We start from the raw sequence: 23,283 nt of genomic DNA, 5'->3' as shown, positions 1-23,283 counted from the left end.
GAGATAAGCAATAATAATAGCTAATAGTTTTGAGTATTTACATTTTTTAAGGTCTTAATGTGTTAGCTTCTTTAATCTTCATAGCAACCTCAGGAGATAGAAATGATTCTTTCTCCATTTTAAAGACGAGGAAACAAGGCACAGAGAGGTTAAGAGACATGTCCAAGGTCACACAGTGAATAACAGGCAGCGGTGAGATTTGAACCCAGGCTGTCCAGCAGCAGGAGCGAAGCCCATATCCACTAGACTGCCTCTACAGCAAGGTTTTTGGCCCCTGAAAATAGGAGCTGGATGAGTGAAGAGGCCGAGGACATGGCAGCCCATATAATCATTTCTACTTTCCCTTTATCTCCAAGTAAACATCTGGTTCATTGAACCTTTATCGCAATAAAAATACGATTATGCCGTGTGCAGGCTGAGACCAGGCTTTCTGCTCTTTGAAATGCCTGGAGTTGCCTGATGGGACTCATGAAGGATTTATTTGATCAACATCTTTACTTGACTTGTCCTTTTAGTGATCATTATTTTGATCAATAACAGAGCATGTTCTCAAAAAATTTCGACCATCATTGCATTTAGGACCCACTAGACCAGCACCGTCCAGTAAAAATATCACGTTAGCCACAAAATGTGGTTTAAACATGTAACTTAAGATTATCTAGTAGCCACATTTTTAAAAAAAAAAAGTAAAAAGAAACACGTGACATTAATTTCAATAATGTATGTCATCTAACTCAATATCCAAAATATTATCATCTCAACAATTAGGTGATATCAAACTATTGAGAGATTGACATTATTTTTCTTACTGGGTCTTCAGAATCTGAAGTTACTTTTCCACACACAACACATCTCAGTTTGGACCAAGGAGATGTGGGAATTACAGAGCCAAGCAACCCAGTGAGAAAATGGAAATGTCAAGTGCAAATGGGGGAGGAGCCCAGGGCAGAAAAGAATCAACAAAGCATCTGGATGCAATTGTTTTAAAGACGTGGTTTTGGAGGAAGACACTGGGAAACTTTGGGGAAATTTTGCTAATTGGTGCAAAGTCTGGTTGAAAAATGTGCGTGCATGCGTGTGTGTGTGTGTGTGTGTGTGTGTGTGTGTGTATTCTTTACTGATTTATTGAGTCAAGTTAATTTTTGTTTGGTTCTAGGCAAAGATTGCACAAACCACAGCCAGGATGTCAGGTCATAATGAGAGAGGGAGCTTCGGAAGGGATTGTTTGAGCACCAGAGTTACTCCATTTGAGTGACTTAAGCTTCTTGACCTCTAGACCCTTTCAGTTTTTTAGACCAGAGGAGCATAATACATTTTAAATCACATTTCTCTCTTTTTCTGCTGGTGAAAGAATGTGTACCCTTAGCTCTTCCGGAGTTCCAGGTTCAGATGGTGTAAATAAAACATGGGCATCCTGGGCCCTGTTTTTGTTTTGTTTTGTTTTGTTTTGTTTTGTTATTTTTTTAAATTTTTATTCAGGGGGCAGAGGGGGATGGAAAAAGAAAAAGATAAGAGCTAGGGAGACTGGAGAATGGGATTAGGAGTAAAACTTCTCTGGAGGATGCGTAGTGTCAGCAGCACAAACTGTTTGCATTCTCTATGTTAGTTAATGGCTAATGTAGAGATTGTTCTGCCATTTGCTGATAGCGCACAGTTTAAAATATTTTATCATTAATGTGACAGGGAGTTGGATAAAGAAAATGAAGCGTGATTATAAAACGCTAATTATCGTTCTCAAGTGCATATTGGGCACTCGCGAATATTTGCAGCGTAATTTGCTTTATTTATTATTTCAGTTTGGTTATAAATGTTAACTCAATTGCAGATGGTATGTTGGCAATTTACAGAGCTATAAAGTTATTGGGAAATCCTAATATTTTCTACCAAAATGTGCCGTGAGTGATGGATGAACTACTACATTAAAAAAGCCCCTGCTCTTTAGAGTTAAATACATTAATTGGCAAGTAGGCTGCAGGGATTCCCAGGTCAGAGCTGGCTGCCTTCACGCCTTCAAGGGAGAGAGGACATGATCTCTAATGAGAAGGGGAATTTTCTCCATGAGCGAGTGCGGGAGGAAGGAGGTCTCTTTCTTCCACCTCCCTCACAGCGCCTCTTCAAGGCTGAGATTTCTTCATGTTCCGGTTCATGGCACTAAAGAGACACGCTTGAAGCCACATTTTCTCTCTGCTGCAGTAACTGTGTCAGAGACCATGATGTTGGTAATGAAGGGGTATTTGTGTGTAACCATCTAGGCGTGTGTGTGAGAGAGAAAGAGAAAGAGATGGACAGATATCCTGTTTTCTCAAACCTCACTGATTACTTAAAAATACACACATATTTTAGACCGCAGGTTGCCAAACGACGGCCCACAGGCTAAAGCCGGCCTTGCCACCTGTTTTTATACAGCCGACAGCTAGGAATATTTTTCACGTTTTAAAAACTTGAAAGGAAAACCTTAGGATATTAGTATGCCAGATGGAAATGGGGTAAAGTCACATTCAGTGTTTATGAAGAAAGTTTTCAGAACACGGCCAGGCCCGTTCATTAAGGAATTGTCTAGGGCTGCTTTCCCCAGGGCAGAGGGGAGGCTCTGAGGCAGAGATGATGAGGTCCACTGCCTAAAAGGTTTACATCTGGCCCTTTATGGAAGGAGCCAGCCACGCCCTGGATTAGATGCCCTAAGGCCGTGGTCGGCAAACGGGGGCTCTCAAGCCACATGCGGCTCTTTGGCCCCTTGAGTGTGGCTCTTCCACAAAATACCACGGCCTGGGCAAGTCTATTTTGAAGAAGTGGCATTAGAAGAAGTTTAAGTTTAAAACATTTGGCTCTCAGAAGAAATTTCAATCGTTGTACTGTTGATATTTGGCTCTGTTGACTTAATGAGTTTGCCGACCACTGCCCTAAGAGGTAGTTTACAAAATGGAAGTCTTAGCCTTTTTATTTATTTTTTAAAATATATTTTTATTGATTTCAGAGAGGAAGGGAAAGAGAGAGAGAAACATCATATGATGAGAGAGAATCATCAGTCAACTGCCTCCTGCATGCCCCCTACTGGAGATTGAGCCTGCAACCCAGGCATATGTCCTGACCAGGAATCGAACCGATGACCTCTTGGTTCCTGGGTCAATGCTCAACCAGTGAGCCACACCCGGCTGGGCTGCCTCAGTCAGCCTTAAACACACACACACACACACACACACACACACACAAACAAAACAAAACAAAAAAAACCACACTTTATTACAAAATGTATAGAATCATAATAACTTTGGGGGAACAAATAGCTTCAAAACACAACTCTTCATTTTTGCAAGCAAAGAAGGAAATAACTATGAGCCCTCGCTTCCTATTTTGTGGCAATGTAGATAATGAAAAGAAGTGATATTATGTGAGCGACGTAAGTAACTTTGTGCTTCTCATACACACCGTATACTCAACGCATTCTCTTTGCCCCCAAAATAAGGATAAAAGTAAAGATTGTTTTCTTTTGTTATCAAATTAAAAACATAAACTAGGCCACGTTCCTGGAACGCTCTATTGGTGTTAACAATTAAGAATTGTCCACGGAAGCACAGTCGTATCGGGAAAGCACGGCTACCTTCTAGAACTCGCTTGGAAAAAAAAATGTCATTCTTGACGAAGAAATACTGTGCTTAATTAATTCTTGCTCCTGGGAGGTCAACTTGGGGCACTCATTATGGCCTTAATTGGTGTTATAAATCCTGAGGCCCGAGAGCAGCACACATGGCCCGGTTAGTGGTCTCTGGCCCTTCGGGTGAGCGCCCACCAGAGCCGGCCCCCTTTGGGAGAGTGACAGCTTGTGGTTTTGATGGCTGCGGGTCTGGCCGCACTGCTATTGGGTTGACAGGCCAATGGGCAACGAGAAAAAGAAACGCCGTGGCTTGTCCCGGTGTTTCGCATTAAGCAGTGTGAGACCGACCCAACTACCTTCTGACTTGGAAAAATGTGTTTCTTTGAACTCTGGTTTTTCGTATTAAATTATATTCATTACACAGCCCATCTGGAATCTCCTGCCAGGCCAGAAATCATCTTACAGACATTAGCAAAAGGAAGTTTCAGTGTAATTTTTTTTTTAATTGTAGACTTTTCATTTCCATTTTATTTTTTCCCTTTTTATTGGAGAAACCAGATGGGAAGGAAGGCAGGAGCCTCTCCCTCACCCCGGTCCCCTTCGGGAACAGAGGCAGAGCATTCCTGGCTGCTGCTTCTCTCCCACACTGGCTGGAGGTGATGACGGGGCTGTCTAGATTCCGGGGATAATTGCTGGGAAGGTCAGGAGTTCACTTTGAAGCTCCCCCCTGGATTGGGGTGCTGAGGTCTGGAGAGTAAGAGCAGCGTGGGGACTAACGTTTGGCTTTCCACTGAAGTGGGCTGCCACAAATTACATTTGACAGTGTGGAAATGAAACTCACACATGTCACGTGGGATGCGGTTCGTTGCTTTTGTGTGTGTCCCAGCAGTGACTTGGTTACTTGGCTGGGAGTTGCCTGTCTGCTGGATTTTGACTCGGTGCGAGAAGGACCCGTATTTGGGCTCCCTTCATCTCTTCGCATTTACTGAGGCTCGTACCGGGGACATGCGAATGTGTGTTGCCTTGTTCGAGCGATGGGAATCTCAAATGTCAGCCCTAGAAGGTGTGCAGAGATCAATTTAAATGTGTGAAGTGCAATTGCAAGAGGAGCCCAACCGTTTGCCTGGGGTCCCCAGGCCAGTTAAAGGCAGAGAGTGAAACCAGCTCGTGGCCCTTTGGACTTGCACTCGGATGCTTTTTCCTTTGGCCATCCTACCACCCTGGCTGAGGAACTCAGGCACACTGAGTCATTCCCCCATGCAGCCCTCCACCCATTCCCATGGGCAAATGTTTACAGAAAGCCAGATCAGGCACTGGACTTGGTGCTGAGGTTACAAAAGAGTTATGACAAGTCTTCAAACTTAATAAAAAGCCTACATCAGAAAAAGCTACAGTCACTATCTGGATGGACTCTACCACTCATCTGTCGATGAACCAAAATGAATTCCCAAGTTTCTGGGTTTGGAAGGGATGTTTTCAATTCAGATATGGTGCCCTAGCTGGTTTGGCTCAGTGGCTAGAGCATCAGCCTGCGGACTGAAGGGTCCCAAGTTCGAGTCTGGTCAAGGGCACATGCCCGGGTTGCTGGCTTGATCCCCTGTAGGGGGTGTGCAGGAGGCAGCCAATCAATGATTCTCTCTCATCATTGATGTTTCTATCTCTCTATCCCTCTCCCTCTTCCTCTCTGAAATCAATAAAAATATATTTTTTAAAATTCATATAATGGTGAGATACTTTCGGCACTATACGGACATATCCCATACCTACGGGCATTTCTTGAGCACTGTCTTCTGGTCTTCAGAGGTCGAAAGGGAGGGGAGCGATTAGGGCTCATTTTGAACTTGTACCCTATGTGCAATTTTATTACAATCAGAGATTAGTAATTTTATCTAACTATTTTCATTGTTCTGGATATTTCCTTTCATTTAGGACAGGGTTTTCAAGCACACCTGGAGAGGATCCCATCCGCTCTACACTCTTATGTTTTACAGCACATCTGAGATTGGCGGGCAGACGGAGGAGGATGACCCTCCTTCTCACCCACACAGTGGCTGCCTTTGTGCCTGGATAGTGACACAGAGTATCTCCTGTCACCGAGTCCCTCCGCTAAGAGCTTCTTTAAGGAACCCGGCTCTGTTTGACCCTCATTCATGTTAGACACGGTAATAGACACATTACCAGTATAAATAGCATCTGCAGGTTTCCCCTGCCTTCGGAGTGTGTTAAAGGGATGTCCACTAAATGGGTTACTTTGGCTTTAAATAATAGACCCCATCACTTCTCAGCTCCTCAGCGCGAGAGGTGGTTTCACATACCACTCTCCACTTTCAACAAAGCAGATAAGGTATCAACACAATTAAAAGTGAAAAATAATCTGTCTGCGTTGCCGGTAGTGAATGCTTACAGAACACACACTGATACAATAGATTTTAAATAATTTATGTCCGGCACTTTTTTTTTTTCCCCCAATCTGTAAATGAGGACACCTAATGCGGAGTGGCGGGCGGGATACTCTATCCCTCCCCCATTAAGATAACAAGATGAGGGGCCAGGATTCAGATCGGTGTATTTTTGGAGCACGGCGCGTGGATCAAAATTAAAAATTAAAGGAGATGATGCTCTGAAAGTCTCTGGATAAGCAAGCTCCTAAAAGCCATGTGGAAACCTGAAATTACAAATTAATTCCGAGCCTGACTTCTGAGGGGCTCCTAAAAGCCCTTTCCGTTTTCTTGGCAGGAGGAAAGCATCACTTTGGTGTCACGGCCCGGGGTTTGCATGAGGCCTGTTCTAATGCTCGCTACGGTGTGGCGCTCCGTCCTAATGTGTCTCTTGCAGCCGCCTTTGGTCTGAACCAAGTCAACTTCAGGTGATGTTAAAAGCAAATAGCAATGACTATGGGATGCATTATACCTCTCCCCTACAGACGCATTAAGCTTCAGATTACCAGAGCGATGTGATTCACAACTTAGTTTCCAGTCCTGAGCAGGGCGGGGGCGGGGGGGGGGGGGGGCGCTGATCTGGTCCTGAAGGATTTACCCAGCTCCTGTTAGCAGTAAAGGGAATTGCTCCCCCCGAAACCCCCAAAGTCTAGGCACAGGGCTGTCCCACAGAAACAAAACTGCTAAGCTGTTTACGCAACGCCATTCAGTCCTTTGATGGTTAACTGTAGCTCCATGCGGATCTGTGGGGCCCCAACTCTCATCCCTACACCTGCCTGCGAACATCTTTTAATTATTCATCGGAGAAAACTCGGGGTAAGAAGAGCAGTCCTGAAAACGTGTGTGTTCCGAGGAAGAAGGCCAACCACATCCAAGGAAATTTCCAGTCCTGTTTGATCTGAGGAAAATAATTCCAGGCACAAGGCAGATGCTGAAGAGAGACTGGAGTGCTTTTAGATGAGTTCAAAATAAACACACCCACCTACGTTATCCTCCTGGCCCTTCTGGAGCAAATTAAAAGGGTAAATGAAGTTTCATGGAATGACTATTTGAAAAGAGAAAAAAATAGGATAAAGCATCCTCAAAGTGCCCGGATGAGGCTTCCTGGCCCAGGGAGGGGGACCAGATCAGATACCCCATCTTCTGCCGCCGAGTATCACACCAGGCACGGCCCTCCATTAACAAGCCCCACCTGGGCAGCAGAAAGCTTCGGGAAGTAGCCACGGAGGAGAAAAATGTCATTTTGCTACAGGAAATACAAGAAGGACGTACAGCTTTTCACTCAAGATAGATGTTTCTTCTGTCTAAAGCCCGCAATTTTGGAAAATGAAGCTGAGTTTAAAAATAAGGGCTCTGTCAGGGAAAATAAAATAGGTCTCCGTCCATCCATTAGGCTGCCTTTAATTGAAAACTGAAGTACAGTCTAACTAATTGGCAGGTACCTCTTTTATTGCTGGGACCATTCCCTCACCCCCCACTTCTCTCCGGTGGGATCAAGAAGCTGCCATTCTGAAAGTCAGGTATGAAATGGAAAAGCAGAGAAGTAACACTTAAGAAATTGACGGTGTGTATCCTGCCAGATCTTCTCTTATAAAATAGGTACAGAAAGTAGAAAAGTTAAGTTCCTCAGAACAGCAGTAGCTGCTGGAGTGTATTTTTATACACATGGTGCTTAGGTGGAAGCCATAACGTGCTAATTACAAGCAAGTTCATGTTGTTTAAAAGAGCTTTACCTTTTGCTTTGGGGACCTATTTAACTTCCAGTCTTGGCACAGTGCTGACATAATATGGCAACTTGAATTTTGAAGATCAAGAAAGAGGAGCTGTGGGTGAAATTTGAGCCTATTTCTTGTTAATTTGGAATCGGAAAGGAGGGAGGCTGGGATAAATCATGAAGGTAGTGTTTCTGTCTGAATTTATGATACTGGAATTTCACTTTTGAAAATATAACTTCCTTTTTCCTTTTCCTTAAAGTGAAGGAATTTTGCTGGTGGTAATATTTACTGAATTTAGGTTTCTATGATGACCTCCCTCTGCTTCTACACAGAATCTCCATGTGATATTTAAAAGGCAAAATAAAAAAATAAAAAAACAACCAAACTTGTGATGTGTTCTTTTTTAATTTTAAAGGTTGCTCATGTTCCATCACAAAGATGATTAAGATACACCCCTGCCTGCAAAGGACTCCTTGTGTTTTGAGGAAAAATGAGACGCAAAAATCCATCATTGCAGTGTTGTAGAATGAATGTTCCAACGAATATACAAGGATGGCAGGTCGGAATTCACAGGTGCCTGACTGCTCTTGGGGCCTATATCTTGGAGCATGAGTTGGTGTGAACCAAAGGATAAGGCAGGAAAAGGATTTCTGAGTTATAGGGAGCAGCGTGTGTAAAGGCACAGAGGAGCGAGAGAACACTCTAGGTTTGGGGGCCTGGATAAGCATGACTGGGGAAAGGGCATGTGCAACTTTGAGGGGCTGGCGGGCTCTACATCATTCTGTGGATTTGGGAGCATGCACTGGATCCGGTCTTAGCCTGGCGTCACCATGGATTTTCCATAAAGGACAGAATCCATTTTGAAAGCTGGAGCATAAGCAGTATTTTCTCCATAAGCTGCTAGCGGCAGAGCAGCGGAAGGTTGCATCCAGTAAATGCCCGTGATTTTAGTTATCTGGCTCTTGAAGACTTCACTGTAAATGTCTGACTAGCTTCCCTTCTACTCATTCTTCCTCTCTGATTCCTTCCTTTTCGCTTCAGCTTCAGGATGTAAGCACATTTAAAATGAGTGAGAAAAACTCCAGTGAGAAGATCCCAGAATGGCACTGAAAATTACATTAACTTGGAAAAAGTACAACAAATTGTGGACAAGCTTATCTTTCTTTTCTAATTTAGGTCCTTTTTACCATCATAAAACAATGCAAATGCATCATAATCATTGGTGTCTGTGAAAGGCCTTTGAGTGATGTGATATGCAGTTGCCACGGTGATGCACATTGTCATCAGCCCGCAGTTATGACAGAGCTAAGTCCTGGCTTTGCTGATGGCGAAATGTTGCATACCAAACTTCTAAAAGAGATTTTAAAAGTCATGCTCTTCTGCAGAGTTTAAATATATTTGAGCACGTTTTGGCTCTGTTTCCTTCTGCTTACCTTTGATTTCCCCTCCTCAGGACAGATGAGGATCTTTCATTTGGGTCCAGATGAGATTTAGTAATTAATGTGCAAAGCAGCTGGGGTCTGCGAACTTCTGGGCTGTAGCTTAGGAGCTATTTTGGTGCATTTTCTCAGTGAAATAATTGAGAATTAAAAAACTTAAAATGCATTGGCTTCTTGCCCTGTTATATTTAGAGGAATCCTGATAATAAATCGGTAACTATGGGTTTCACCGTGGAAGGGCACAAAATAACTGGCCCAAGTAATCTAGAAAACAGATGTCTTTCGTTGGTTTAAAGTGAATTCTCAAGACCAGAATTAAAGAAAGCTATGTTGCAGCCCAGTGAAATCATGCATTTTCGTTTTTTCTTGTCTTGAGTTTTTCTTTTCTGCCATATCTCAACTCTAATTCTTGAGAACAAGGGAAGTGGTCCCCAAGAAATTGCATGTATAATATTTAACCTGCTGCACAGAAATTCTTTGGATAACAGGTTAACTTCTCAATCTCCTATTCTTCACCTTATTTCTAATTCACTCTTTATTTAGATGGCTCCCAAGTGGGCGTCAGAGGCAGCTAAGAGGTCTATGAATGAGCGTCCGGGCCTCCTCTCGAAATTGCACCTAAATATACATATGCTATTAGGGAGGAAATGTTGTCCAATTCTGAACAAGTTCTTTGTATTCTCCCTGTTCCTTCCAGTCCCGTCCAAAGTCCCTTATGCATGTGGGAAATAAAGTCCAATAGAAGACCATAAAATATCTTCAGAGTGGTTGTTTTGTTTTTTTTAATTTCTGGCTCTTGCTGGGTCATGGAATTGCTCAGAAGCTTCCAGGGAGGTCCCAGGGGACAGTGTGATTATGGTAGGCTTGCTTGATTCTGTCTGATCTACAGTCTTAACACTAGCGTGAAGGTCAACCCGAGACTACCGAAGACTTCACATCGTCACAAAGGAACAAGGATGGAACCCTTTGCTACAGATGGTATGCTAGAGCCAGGACTGGCTTCTGAATTTGCAAGAACCAATGCAAAATGAAAATGCTTGTCTCTTGTTCTAAAGTTTCGAAATTTCAAGACAGTCATAGCAAAGCAATAAATCATGCATGAGGTCCTCCTTCGTAATCATGTTTACTGACAGTGTTTTCTTGCCTTAGGAAACTCTCTATCCCAAAATTGTGTTTTGAGATTACTGGCCATAAATAACCTGATGGATTAGCTGCCTCCCAATTAGGGGTTATTATAATCAGAACTATATGATAACCGGTCACGTTAATACATTATTATTGTAAACTATGTCATGTTTTGGAAATATTAAAAAAAGACATTTTTAAGCTAAATTAAAAGATATTTTATCGAATTGATGAGTTGGTTTTACTGTTGGTTTTCAGTTTATATCCCCTGGTTGCATTTCTCCCCTGGATCGTGTTCCTCTAAAGTAAAGAGCATTGTTACCCCAAAGCATTGGCTCACTGCCCTTCCTGGGACATCTAACCTCTGGAAGTTTAGACCTTGATCTCTCATGTTGTGAGTTCAGGTTCTCAGTTAAGCCCATGGGCTGCCTTTTCATTGCTATTCCCAGGGAGTTTTAATTAATTGGGGATTAAGAGGACTGAGAGCATTGGCCTCTGGGTCTAGCAGAGGTTGAGCTCTCAGGGGTTCACCTGCCAAAGTCCAGGAAAATGCCGTGCTCACACTCTTCCGGAAAGATTAGTTCCCACGGAGAGATGTTTTTGCTAAATCCGTAGTCATTGCCTTCTTTAGAGCCATCTGTCTAGGCATCTCCCAAAATAAAGGCTTGCTTTTCTAACCTGGGCAAGAGTGAGCGTGCTAAGGAAACTTCTGGTCCCAGGAAGGTGAAAGGACACAGTTGGGCATAAAACACATGGTCAGGTTCAAAGTGAAAGGACGGAAGAGACATTTTCCAGGTTAGCAGGCAACAGGCGCTGTAGAATAAAGGGCCTTATAGAAGCCACAGCTGTTAGACAGCAGAGCACTCAATCTTTACCATTGTCACTCATTCATCTTTATTAAATTCTTAACAGTGGGACCTTGTCCTGGTGGGGGTTTTTGATGTTTATTTTTTGTTAAAAAAAAAAAAAAGAAAGAAAGAACCCTAAGCCTCTATCCCATGGAAGAACTCAACTTTCTTGTTTGGAGTCTGAATCTTACCTTGTTTTCCTTTTTGTAGCTCAGAGTGTGGCCCCCTCCCTAACTGGACTTGCTCAGCATCCTTTGCGGTACATTCATGCCAACCCTCCCCGCTTAGGAGGAAACTCTAGGTTTGTCATCAGAACAGTAGGCTGTTTTTCTACTTTCTCCCTCCCTCTCACCCATTGTCTTTCAATGGGGTGAAAAGGTCTTTACTTTTCTCTTTCTCCCTCCCAAATCTTGCTATTAATAACTTTTTAGACATTGTCACGCATAGACTTCCACTCGCCCCGGAGGGTGTTTTTTGTTTGTTTAAGGCAACGTGTTTCCTGGTCTGAAAACCGTGTTTCCCAAAGTAGCCGTGATGGGATAATTCCATACTCACCTCCTACTGGCAGCATCTTTGCTTCTGGTTGGAAATGGGAATCGCACGCAGCTCGGTGCAGGTCTGGGGTCGCACCTCCCTGCGCTCCAGTCCTGTGGCCGGGGTGCAGGCTACTTGGGGTGGCCACCTGATTACTTTTTGATTGAGATGGGATTGACATCTTTTTCTTTTAATGACCAACACGAAACAATGATTTCCCTACTTTCTTTCTCTTCTTTTGCTCTGGAAGAAGAAATTACCCTTTTGAACTTTGAATGGAATAGAAATTAACTCTGCAAAAGCCCAAGGCAAACAGATGTGCTTCCCACACTATTCTTTTTGGGTAAATTTCTCCTGATCCAATGCTTTCTTATGACTAATATAGTGCCAAGTAGCCTTTTTTGTAGAAGAAAAAGGAAAATAGTTCTTACTTTTTCAGACGATCGTGACGCATCCTGCACATGTAAAACCTGATCTCAATAATTCTGACACTAAAAAGCAACTTCCATTCAAAACACCACAGTGGGAATTCTCACAAGCAACTTGATAATTCAGCATGAGTCAGCAGATTGCGATGTTACTTCAGAAATCAAGGATTCTTGGGCTGCATTTGTGGCCAGATCTGAGGGCAGGCTCAGGGTTTCAGGTGTTTGTATTGATACCCAGAGCTCGCTATCTACTTTCTTATGTGTAAAATAATAGCATGATGAAATCGGGGATTCATGGCCTGGCGGAATACAATTCTGATCCTAGCTTTCTCTTGCATGGAAGTGTAAATGCCTCTCCAGTAAATGTCTTGTGTGGTCTTCATGCTCTTACCCAGTCCGGATATCAATCCAGTCTTCTACTGTGTCTTAGACTCTGTGTCTGTCTCTCTCTCCCCCTCCCTCCCTTCCTCCCTCCATCCCTCCCTCTCTGCCTCTTTATCTCTCCATCCCCATCATTCACATCTCTGCCAACCTGGACCACTGCCGCTTTCCTGTGCTTTCTCACCCCTGACCTCTGCTGCTCATCCATAAAAGTAAAAGCCTGCCATTCAAATCCGACCCCTTCTTTAAAGCTGGGATCAAGTGCCAATTCCCCACTAAGTCCTTTGGATTCCTATGGCCTTCACTCAGTAAATATTTTTTTGTGTGCCTACTATGCATCAGGCACTATCCTAGGCACTTTTTCACTTTCTGCTTCTAGGAAAGTTCTTATCACACTGCTTGGTGGCATCGGCGACATTGTGTTCACTTGACTTATCACTCCTGGTAGGTTGAGAGAGGGCAAAACTGTGCTTTATACAGTTGACCCTTGAACAAATGGGGGTTGGGGCACCAACCCACCCATGCTGTGGAAAATTTGGGTATAACTTTTGACTCCTCCAAAACTTCTAATAGCCTACTGTTAATATAAACAATCCATTAACACATATGTTTGCATGTTATATGTGTTATATATACTGTATTCTTACAATAAAATAAGCTAGAGAAGAGAAAACATTAAGAATATCGTAAGGAAGAGAAAATATGTATATAGTACTGTACATAATTTTGAAAAAATTCTGTGTATACGTGGACCCATGCAGTTCAAAGAGTCAACTGTACATCTTAATAGGCCTAAGAGAGTCCACCGCCCCCACTCCAGGTAGTTGGCATTGAAAGAATGAATCAGTATATGAATGAGCAAATAGAGATCAAGATGGCTTTTGGAATCATAAAGCTTTCTACTCACAAGATTCTATATTGTTCAGAGAGTCAGAAAAGTGTTCCATCCTACTGGGGAATCTTTATTTTAAAAACATAAAGTATATTGAAATTTATTCAGAAGAAAGCTTTGAAAAAAGAGGTTTTATCGATAACCATAGATACCATTCAAGGGCACTTGCTAAGTGTTAGGCATTATGCTAACACTTCTCATGTGTTCCCTAATTGGGTACATTCTGTAATCCCATGAGGTAGGCATTTTTATTATCCTCATTTTACAGATGAGAAAAACTGAGGCTTTAGTGTGACTCACTCAACAGCACACAGGTAGTAAGTGACAAGAGTCAGAGTTTAAGTACACATATGCCCAAACTAAAGCCTAATTCTTAATCACCAGGCCAATATCTAAACTGATAAAATTACCCTCTGTGAGAGAGGGTGGAGAATGGGATGTGTATAATACCTGAAAACTAGAAAGTGAAACAGGCTCCATGAATGAATGGGGGGGGGGGTGTAAATTACAAGAATTAGAGCAATAATTTGATAATATTAACAGTGGGACGGTGGCCTGACTTAATATATCAGAATAAAAGGAAGTGACCTAAGCCACTTTTAGTTTCTCCGTGGTCTCCATAGATTTGGGATTTGAGGCAAGTTCATCAATAAAACTATGAATTTTAGATTTGGGGGTATCGGAGAATACTTAGTTTTAAAAGAGACTATCTTTCCTTCTGATTTAGGATTGTTTATGCACTGTAGAAAGTCATGATTAATTAACAAGAGTTGTGATTAATGAACAGAGGTGACATACATCTTGAAGACCTGCTAGAATTTTTCTGGATTTACTCGGAAAAAGACGTCCCAGGCAAGTGCAAGAGTGAAATTGTGGTGTCAGCATCCCTATACTTGGTGTCAGAAAACCAGTCCTGAAAACTTACAGCCATGAGCTTATGGGCCAGTGGTTGAAGTGTTCCAGCTTCAATCCAGCCAGTGTATCTGCCTGAGGCCCCTCACAGGGGTGCTGTGAAGACGCAGTTCCCAGATAAAGATGAAAGCTATAGGAAAGCCTTCATATAGGTATCTCTTAAGCCAGTGGTTCTCAACCTTTTTAATGCCTTGACCCTTTAATACAGTTCCTTAGGCTCTACAGCAGCGGGTCTCAACCTGTGGGTCGAGACCACTAGCAGGGTCACCTAAGACCATCGGAAAACAGAGATATTTACATTACGATTCATAACAGTAGCAAAATTATGGTTATGAAGTAGCAATGAAAATAATTTTATGGTTGGGGGGGTCACCACAACATGAGAAACTGTATTAAAGGGCCGTGGCATTAAAAAGGTTGAGAACCACTGTCTTAAGCCCAAGGTTAGTCCCAAGAAATTGCCATTCTGCCCACACAGGTGGAGGGCCTCTTCTTCCTTAGTCTTCCACCACCACCTCCTCCTTGGCCATTTTCTTTGTCCACAGAAACTCCCTCATTCTCAACTCTGAAGCCATCCCAACTCATCACTCTCTGGTGTGATTACACATTAGAATCCCAGAAATGTATAGCTGGAAAGGATCTTAGAAATAAGCCACCCAGCCCCTCACTTAGGAGATGAGAGCTTCGCCCCTTAGGTCCTGTGACTGCCCAAAGCCGCGCAGTGATAACGAAGAGGCTGCAACCCAGCACCTTGACTTCCCCTCCAGGGCACTTCCTCTTCTGCCTCCTCCTCCCCTGTCCCCTTGTGCTGCTCCTCAAATAAGCATCAAATCCTCCCTCCTCCTATGCTTAGCTTTTCAGTCCTTTCTCCTCCAGATGTGTCCCTACCCAACTACTGGCTTCAAAAACTATCACACTTGAACGCAGGACTGCTAAAGCCCATTTTTACATAGGACAAGTTTGGGGTTACAGTTTTTTTCCCCCAAAGTATGAGCTCCCAGTTTTAAGTGGGATGGATTCATGGCTTGAAATCACATGGAATTATATAGTGAGACACTTGTTCATTTTCTCTGAATTCTTCCAAGAGGAAGTGTCGGGTCGGTGCCGATCTGTCTCTAACAACTTGCTCAGCTCCCTTTTCAGCAAGGAGTGAGGCAGATCCAGTGTCCAGTGAGAGTGAAATAACATCTGATTATTGTTTGGCTTGACTTCCTTTTTATTTATGAGTGCCTTCTAATATTGACAGTTGGGGACTGGTTTTCCAATTAAGCTAGAGTTTAAAAGTTTCTATTTTACATTACATTAAATATATAGAGTCAACCTAAAAAAAATATATTAAATTAAACTTAGGTGGCATGGGGCTATGCCCCCACCCCCACCGCCATGCACACTCTTGTGTGTACACACATGTGTGCACACACATATACACATTAGGTCTTCAAAGCAGAGGTCTGAGAAGAAGCCAGTTTTGTGTAACCGTTCATAGTATCTACGAGGGAGAAGGAGAATTCATATACCGGAAACCACTTTTTGGCCTCAGAGGGCATTTCTGTTTACCCGAACCGTGTATAAAAATACCTCACAGCATATAGTTTCATCAGCAAGTATTCTAACTTGGTGGAAATGATTTACTGAAACTTAGACCTTCTCCTGAAATCCAGCCAAAAATCTGATTTGGAAAACTAAGAAGTCCTATTTAGTTTCTGCCGTCATTGTTACTGGACCACACTGACTGGATAATTAGTGACATATAAAGTTCCTTAATTCTGTCTTCGCCTGTCAACCTTTCATCCGAGCCTCATGAGGTTGTCTCTCTCTCCTCCATGGTACTCCCTAAGAATGTGCTGAACTGAACATTTAGCTTTTTTGTGTGCTTTTTAAAAATACATTTTTGTTGATGTCATAGAGGAAGGGAGAGGGAGAGAGAGATAGAAACATCAATAATGAGAGAGAATCATGATCTGCTGCCTCCTGCATGCCCCACACTGGGGATCAAGCCCACAACTCGGGCATGTGTCCTGACCAGGAATTGAACCCATGACCTCCTGGTTCATAGGTCGATGCTCAACCACTGAGCCACACCGGCTGAGCAGAACATTCAGTTTTTAATAAGTGGAGGTCAGCTTTGTCCATAGCTCACTTGCTTCACACATACGGAAAAGACTGGGTCTTCTCTTGTGTCAGTGGTTTTTGGCAGGAGGGCAGTGAAGTTTTTGTAAAGTGAGTGTGTGCATCTGGCAGCCAAAAGTGTCCTGTAGATATTTTTTGCAGGAAAAGGTGTGTTTGGAGATGACCACTTTGCACAGATTCTGTGAGGGTTTCAAAGTCTTTGCAACCTGTTATTTTAGATTCTGAGCATATTTGTAGCTCTAGGGGTATAAAAATAACCTGTGTTTTCTTGGAAAATGTATGCGTCTCGGATGTGACAGGAGCAGCAACTTTAAATAAGATTTCCAGCCGTTTACAGTTGAAGCTTGCCAGTAAAAATATGTTTATTTAGACATTAAAATCCTAGGGTGCCCATGTAAGTATCCTAAACAATGTGTTATATGTGCGTTTTTCGCTAATGTGGTTTAGCTTTGAATGTTTTTAGTTCTGGCTCCTGGAGTGTTAATGTACTACAGGGAAAGTTGAACTCAGATGGCGAGTCTTATTTGCTGTTCAACACGTTTAGATGGTGTGTTTCTTACATTCAAGACAATTGTTCTGATGTAGGTAAAAGTCACATCACAGTTAAGGGTGTAAAACTCCTGGTTTTTAATGCTCATAGCGACACAGAGGGTTTTGTTGGGCAATAGAAGAGAGAGAAGGAAGCAGGTATACCCTTCACTCCCTGTTCATTCATCTGTGTGTTTAACAAGCATCACTAGATTATCTGCTGTCTGCAAAGCTGTGTGATAGAAACGGGGAGGACACAGAAGGCCAGGCCCCTGTGTTCACGGAGCCAACAGCCTGCTTTATCCCATCAGCGTTTCACAAAAGTCAGGATAAACCGCTTTTGTTGTCAAAATATAATTTTCCAAGAGTTAAAAAATGGTAACTAATCCAAATATCCAGTAAGCACACATTGAAGACTTATTTAACTCATTAATGAGAGAACCAGTAAGGTGACTTAGCTGTTTTAAAGGAGGCTATGAGAAAAATATCTGGGTAGGTGGATAGGTAGGATGGACGGACTGATGGATGGATGGATGGATGGATGGATGGATTTATGGGTGGATGGGATGAAAGGAAAAAAAATAATGCTCGATTAAGATAGCAAAATTAGATATAAAACTCATTAATGTCCTAAAAGGCAATAAAAGAGTAATTTGAGGGGTTATATTTCAACCAAGCAGAAATCCTTTGTACCTATCCTAGACAAATAATATTTGTAATTTTCCAGTCTTCTACAATCTTTACACAGCCTGGGTCCAATCAATAGTAAATAGTCAAACAGAGTTTCAATTCTCAAGAGCGTTAGATGACTCTTAGGTAAGCGTGTCAGTCAGTGCTATAGTAAATATTTTCTATATTTTTTAACAGGACTTTCTACAGTTAAGAAAATATTATGTGCCATGCAGTGTGGTAGCCACTGGCCATATGTGGCTATTGAGCATTTGAAATGTAGCCAGTGAAAATGAGGAATTGAAATTCTAATTTTATTTCATTTTCACTAAGTTTGTTGGCAATAGTCACATGTGATGAGTAGCTATTCTATTGGGAAGGACAGCTCGAATAGGCCATTAAATGGGCAGTCCTCCTTCTGTTTTGTTTTCTGGATAATTTTTTTCCTAAACATTTTGTAAATTAAATCATATTTTAAATATTCTAACAGGAGTTAAATGTGTAAAAGAACTCAGAGAAGAGTTCTTGGGAAAGACTTAATTCTGTCACTGATCAAATAATTTCTTTGGTAAATGTGGTGGCTCTGACATTGGCTTTCTTGATAGTGGACTTCTCTGAAATCATTGGCCGACGAGGGAACCACTTATGAAGTTAGCCTATTTGGAGAGAACCCAACTCTACATTATGTTTTCCAAATGAATCAGCTTGGTATTAATTTCCTTTTGCAAGAGAATAACAATCAGCTCTAGTTTTGATTAAAAGGGGCTCTCTGGTTTGCAAAAAAAAAAAGAGAGAGAGAGAGAAAGAGAGAGAACTGATTATTAATATTTCACAAGGATTTTAAGGCTTAACTGAGTTAATGTTTCTGCTGCCATCACTTCATTACTCAGAACGAGCCATCAATGCATCGATAAGGTTGCCTTTGATTTCTCGCAAAGCTCCGTGGTTTTACTTAGTTTTCTCTCGCTTGCTTGCTTGCAGGGGTTTTTCCGCAGAAGTATTCAGAAGAACATGATTTACACTTGTCACCGAGATAAGAACTGTGTTATTAATAAAGTCACCAGGAATCGATGCCAGTACTGTCGACTCCAGAAGTGCTTTGAAGTGGGAATGTCCAAAGAATGTAAGTGGAGTCTCAAAAATTTTTTCCCTCTTTGCCTTATCTATATATATAAGTTGCCCCTCTTCCAAAAGCCAGTCGTGGGGGACGTCAGCATGTGGAATTCAGATGTGACACTAATGATACATTGCCAAGGGCAGGTGTAAACAGAGATGGCATGAAAATAGAATAACTGTGGGGATTTTTTCAGATAAAACTGGAGTGGCAGTTGGTGAAAAGATAGGAGTTGGGTGTCATGGTTGACAGATTTGTATTCCAGAGCAGTTACTCATATGTGTTTCAGAGCCACTAGTATCTTGGACGTACCACATAGCCACTCAGAGACTTCATTGTCCCATCTTGACAATGGGATACAGTTTGGCTTGTATTGGTGAGAATGAAGGGAGACCAGAGGCATGAGTAATGACAGTAGTGATCATTTGCCCTAATTTTTTAGAGGGAAGAAAGCGTAAAACTTTTGTTGTGGAAGAAAGGGAGACATTTGGCACATTGGCATTTTTCCAAACTTGATTCGGGAAAAATTTGATTTTTTTCCTCCCAGCCACCCTCTCTTCCAAACAATTATATACTTTATTAATGAAAAAAAAATAGAACATTTTAGTAGATTAAAAATTAGTGGTCCATAAACGTCAGATCATAGGGGTTTATAATAGATGTGCTTTGATACAGGCGGAGTACAAAATACCTTCATTCTCCCTTTGGTGCTTTCAGATCTAGGGAATAAGAAATTGACAGGCAAATGGCTTGGTTGAGGCAGGCCCAAGGAAGATGTTGGGATGTGTGCCGGTGAGGCACTTAATGGGATTGCTGTTGTTTTATTCATCCCATCACTTGGGGATTTGGCGAAGGCAGAACTGTGAATGGGGCACTGGGCTAGGTGCTGTGAGGGGACTCTGGAGATGCCTGAGACGTGACCACTGCTCCCTAAGAGCGTGGGTCAAAAGGCCAGGCATCTTAGCCACAATCCCACGGTGGGGTTTGAAGACTTACATTATAGGCTCTTTGGTTTTGGAACATGGAAATGCAGCCGTGGAGGAGGAGGCTGACTGGGGAGGGAAAGTCCCAGGCAGCGTGGCTCTGGCGGGCTCTCTGAGGGGAGCCACTACTTGGGGATGTTTCTTGGTACCCTACCCAGCATCCTAACTGTGACCTAGGGTTTATTAAATTCACTTTTCTACATCTTGCATTTCTACACTTCAGGGAAAACTCCAGGGTTGGGACTAACTCGGTTGACTCAAGCCTATTTACACCTTCTGTGTCCCAGCCAGTCACTGGTTCATGGTGTGAACATGTAACCTCGTCCCGTCCAATGAGAATGAATTCAAGATTCATGCTCATGATCCATGCAAGAAATAAATGATGAATTAGATTTCATCAAAATTAAAAATGTCCCCTCTCCAGAGGACACTGTGAAATTCATGAAAAAATAAGCCAACAGACTAGGAGAAAATCTTTACAAATATCTGATAAAGGACTTGAAAGTAGAACATATAAAAACTCAATAATAAGATAGCAAATAGCTCAATTACAAAAAAATAGCCAGACCCCTTAAAAAGTGCCAAGATTATGCAAGGCTGAGGAACTGTCCCAAACCAAGAGAGACGTGACAACTAAATGAGATGCATACTCCAGATTGGATCGGGGATCAGAGGTAAAATAGCTCTGGAGGACATTTTTATGCCAATTAGTGAAATTTGAATATGGACTATGGACTATAAATTAGAATATAGCATTGTATCAATTTTAAGTTTCCTGACTTTGATCATTGGACTGTGGTTATATAAGAGAATGTTCTTGTTCTCAGTGTCTGCAACTAACGCTCCATGGTTCAAGGAGTGTGTGTGAGTGTGTGTGTGTGTGTGTGTGTGTGTAGCAAGAGAAAAAGAGAGAGAAAATGTGACAAAATATTTAGAATTGTGAATCTGGAGGAAGGATATACAGGAATTCTTTGTACTTTTCTTGCAACTTTTTGGCAAATTTGAAACTTTATCAAAATTACAAAAACAAAAAGACTCGTGCTTAGACGATTGGGGCAGAAGAGGGGCCATCCCTTCGAATGCACATGAATAAGGAAACAAGTAGCCACAAGTAGCTGTCCTCCACCCCCTAGGGAAGGCCACTGTAGGACAAAGCAGGCACTGTGGATGGAAGAGTAGAAAGACAGACAGAAGTCACGCCCTGAGTGGCATCATTGAATTGCTAAACTAACCAACCCTGAAAACCTCTGCCTCCACATTATTTTGTTCTATTTGCCAAGAAGTAGCCATTAAGGCAATTGAGGTAGGAGACTTGTTTATACTTAGGGTCCTGATGAACAAGAATGGACTAGGTCATCAGACAGGAAAGCTTCCTGCATGTATCATCCGGTTTGGGAGAGTCTTTTTCCTCCGGACAGTTCTATCTCTAGATGATGGGTTAGTTGACCACATTCAGCCGGGTCCTTTTGCTCCCTCCAACCTTTAGAGCTATTGAATTACTTAAAATCAGTGAATGTGAAGATATGAAGCTAATATTCACTTAGCTCAGGTCCCACATCCTATCATTGAAGAGAGAGGATGCTGTTATCTGAAATAGCCAGATTATTTATAGGTGCGAGTGTGGCTCACAGGACGATCACCTAATGCTCCATTTTCGGGTCTGGCATTCTGTAGACACGGATGTCGCACGGAGGTCTGTGGGAGAATTTCAGTGCAGGCTGGAATTATAAATGAGTAAGCCAGATGTGGACTCAAGGAAAATCAGTACTTTAGCATTTATTTTGTGTGGGCTGGAGACCCATTTCCTGCTTACATTACTTAAAACCCATATCCTGCTGCTCTGTAAAAGCTGGCAACTTGGTTAGCAATTAAAAAAAATAATAATGTTTACACCCACAGGAAAACTCTAGTTTCAACCCTCAAGGAACGTATCACCTTAATTAGATTTAAAAATATAGAAATGGGAAGAAAATGGGGTCATTATGCCCAAGTACACAAACATAAATATATTTTCTGTAGAAGGAAATTGAAGGGAAAGAAATAAGCACTTGGAATATAGATACGGAGGCTCTAATAGAATATTTTTTAAGTTGAAACTGAAGGAAGCAGGACAATATGAGAATCGGTAACCATTTATACCACAATATACGTAACTGAAAGGAACCCAAGAATAATAGAGACTCATGGAATGTTAGAACTGAAAAGGGATCTCAGAGATTGATTTTCACTCACCTCTCTCATTTGACATACAAGTACACTAGGACCCAGAAAGATGAAACGGCAATCCCCAACTGGCTAAGGACAAACCAAGATTGCCGGTCACGCCCGCCACCTCTCCTTGCCAAGCTTTCTTTGCAATACCAAGATTAGCAAGGTTTGCATTCAATTCTAGCCATAGGTCAGGTCACTTTGTTCATATGTGTCAGAACTCTTTAGATGCAAGTAACAGCTCAAACTGGCATAAGCTAAAAAAATAAAAATAAAAATCTGCACATGTAACTGAACGGTTCAGAGTAACACAGCTGGATCCAAGGGCTCTTGTTCCTTTCAGGGCATGGTTCCTCTTCATTTGTCACAGCTGGGTTTTGCTATGTTGGTTTCATTTCCAGGAAGATTTTCCCCAGGGCCAATAACGATAGCAGCTACCAACAGCTCCAGGCCTGTAGTCTACCCAGCAACTAGAGAGAGAGGGAGAGAGATTCCACCTGTGCCCAGGGACCAGTTGTGATTGGCCTAACTTAGGTCATGTGCCCCGCCAGGAGCACATTGCTTGGGAGGAGGGCAGACTACTGTGATTGATTAGGCCAGGCCTGGATCATGTGCCCGTCCTTGGGAGACAGGATTGAGTTTGAACTCACCCAAACCACAAAGGCCGGGAATCGGGGGCGGGGGGGCGGGGGGTGTTCCTCGGTGGGAAGTCAGAGAGCCAGGAGGCAAACCAGGATGGTCATGCTGTGCTGTTCCCAGTATATTCTTATTCTTTATGCTGGTGGCAGTGGGAGAGAAAAAGGGAAGGGGAGCGGGGGACCGAAAGAAAGAAACCTAAGAATCATATTATAGTAATCGCTAACATAAGGTGTTTCCTGCGTGGCAGGCACTGGCTTAACCTCTTTAAATACTTTATCCCATTTGACCCTCACAACAACCTATGAGATAGGCTAGCTAAAATCCTTCTCTTCCTTCCTCCTCTTTTCTTGGCAGTTGAGGAGGCTGAGGCACAGAGAGGTTAATTAACTTACTCAAGGTAACACAGTAAGGGGATTTGGACCAAGGTAGTAATATACACTGCATGCTATAAAAATCCGCTTTTAAAATTCTGAGTTGTCTTTGCAACGCCACTTTATTCAAGGGGTTAATAGAACAGTAATCACACTCCTTGCTCTATCTTAGAGATCTTTCCCCTGGAGAATTATGTGTAAATTTAACTTTTATAGATCAAATTTGGTTTTAAAAGTATAGGGGGATTTTATTAGTAAAAGAAATCCTTTCGTGTGGCCCATCAGAATAGCATGAATATTTTTTTAATTCTTCTGTGAATGCCGGCTGGTATACCTT

The 23,283-nt window shown here is 42.3% G+C and overlaps 1 protein-coding gene across 3 annotated transcripts in view; it reads left to right on the top strand.

Annotated features, from left to right (window-relative positions):
* RARB (retinoic acid receptor beta) overlaps positions 1-23,283 on the top strand; it is a 150,935-nt gene that overhangs the window by 50,822 nt on the left and 76,830 nt on the right. For all 3 annotated transcript variants that reach the window (XM_079795636.1, XM_079795637.1, XM_079795638.1), the window contains exon 3: positions 18,613-18,754. In XM_079795636.1, the coding sequence (XP_079651762.1) occupies positions 18,613-18,754 (142 nt within the window). The remainder of the gene's footprint in view (positions 1-18,612; positions 18,755-23,283) is intronic.

The sequence above is a fragment of the Cnephaeus nilssonii genome, assembly GCF_951640355.1.
Source record: "Cnephaeus nilssonii genome assembly, chromosome: 17".
In the NCBI taxonomy this organism is placed as follows: Eukaryota; Metazoa; Chordata; class Mammalia; order Chiroptera; family Vespertilionidae; genus Cnephaeus; species Cnephaeus nilssonii.
This window is presented reverse-complemented; position numbering and strand designations above follow the sequence as displayed.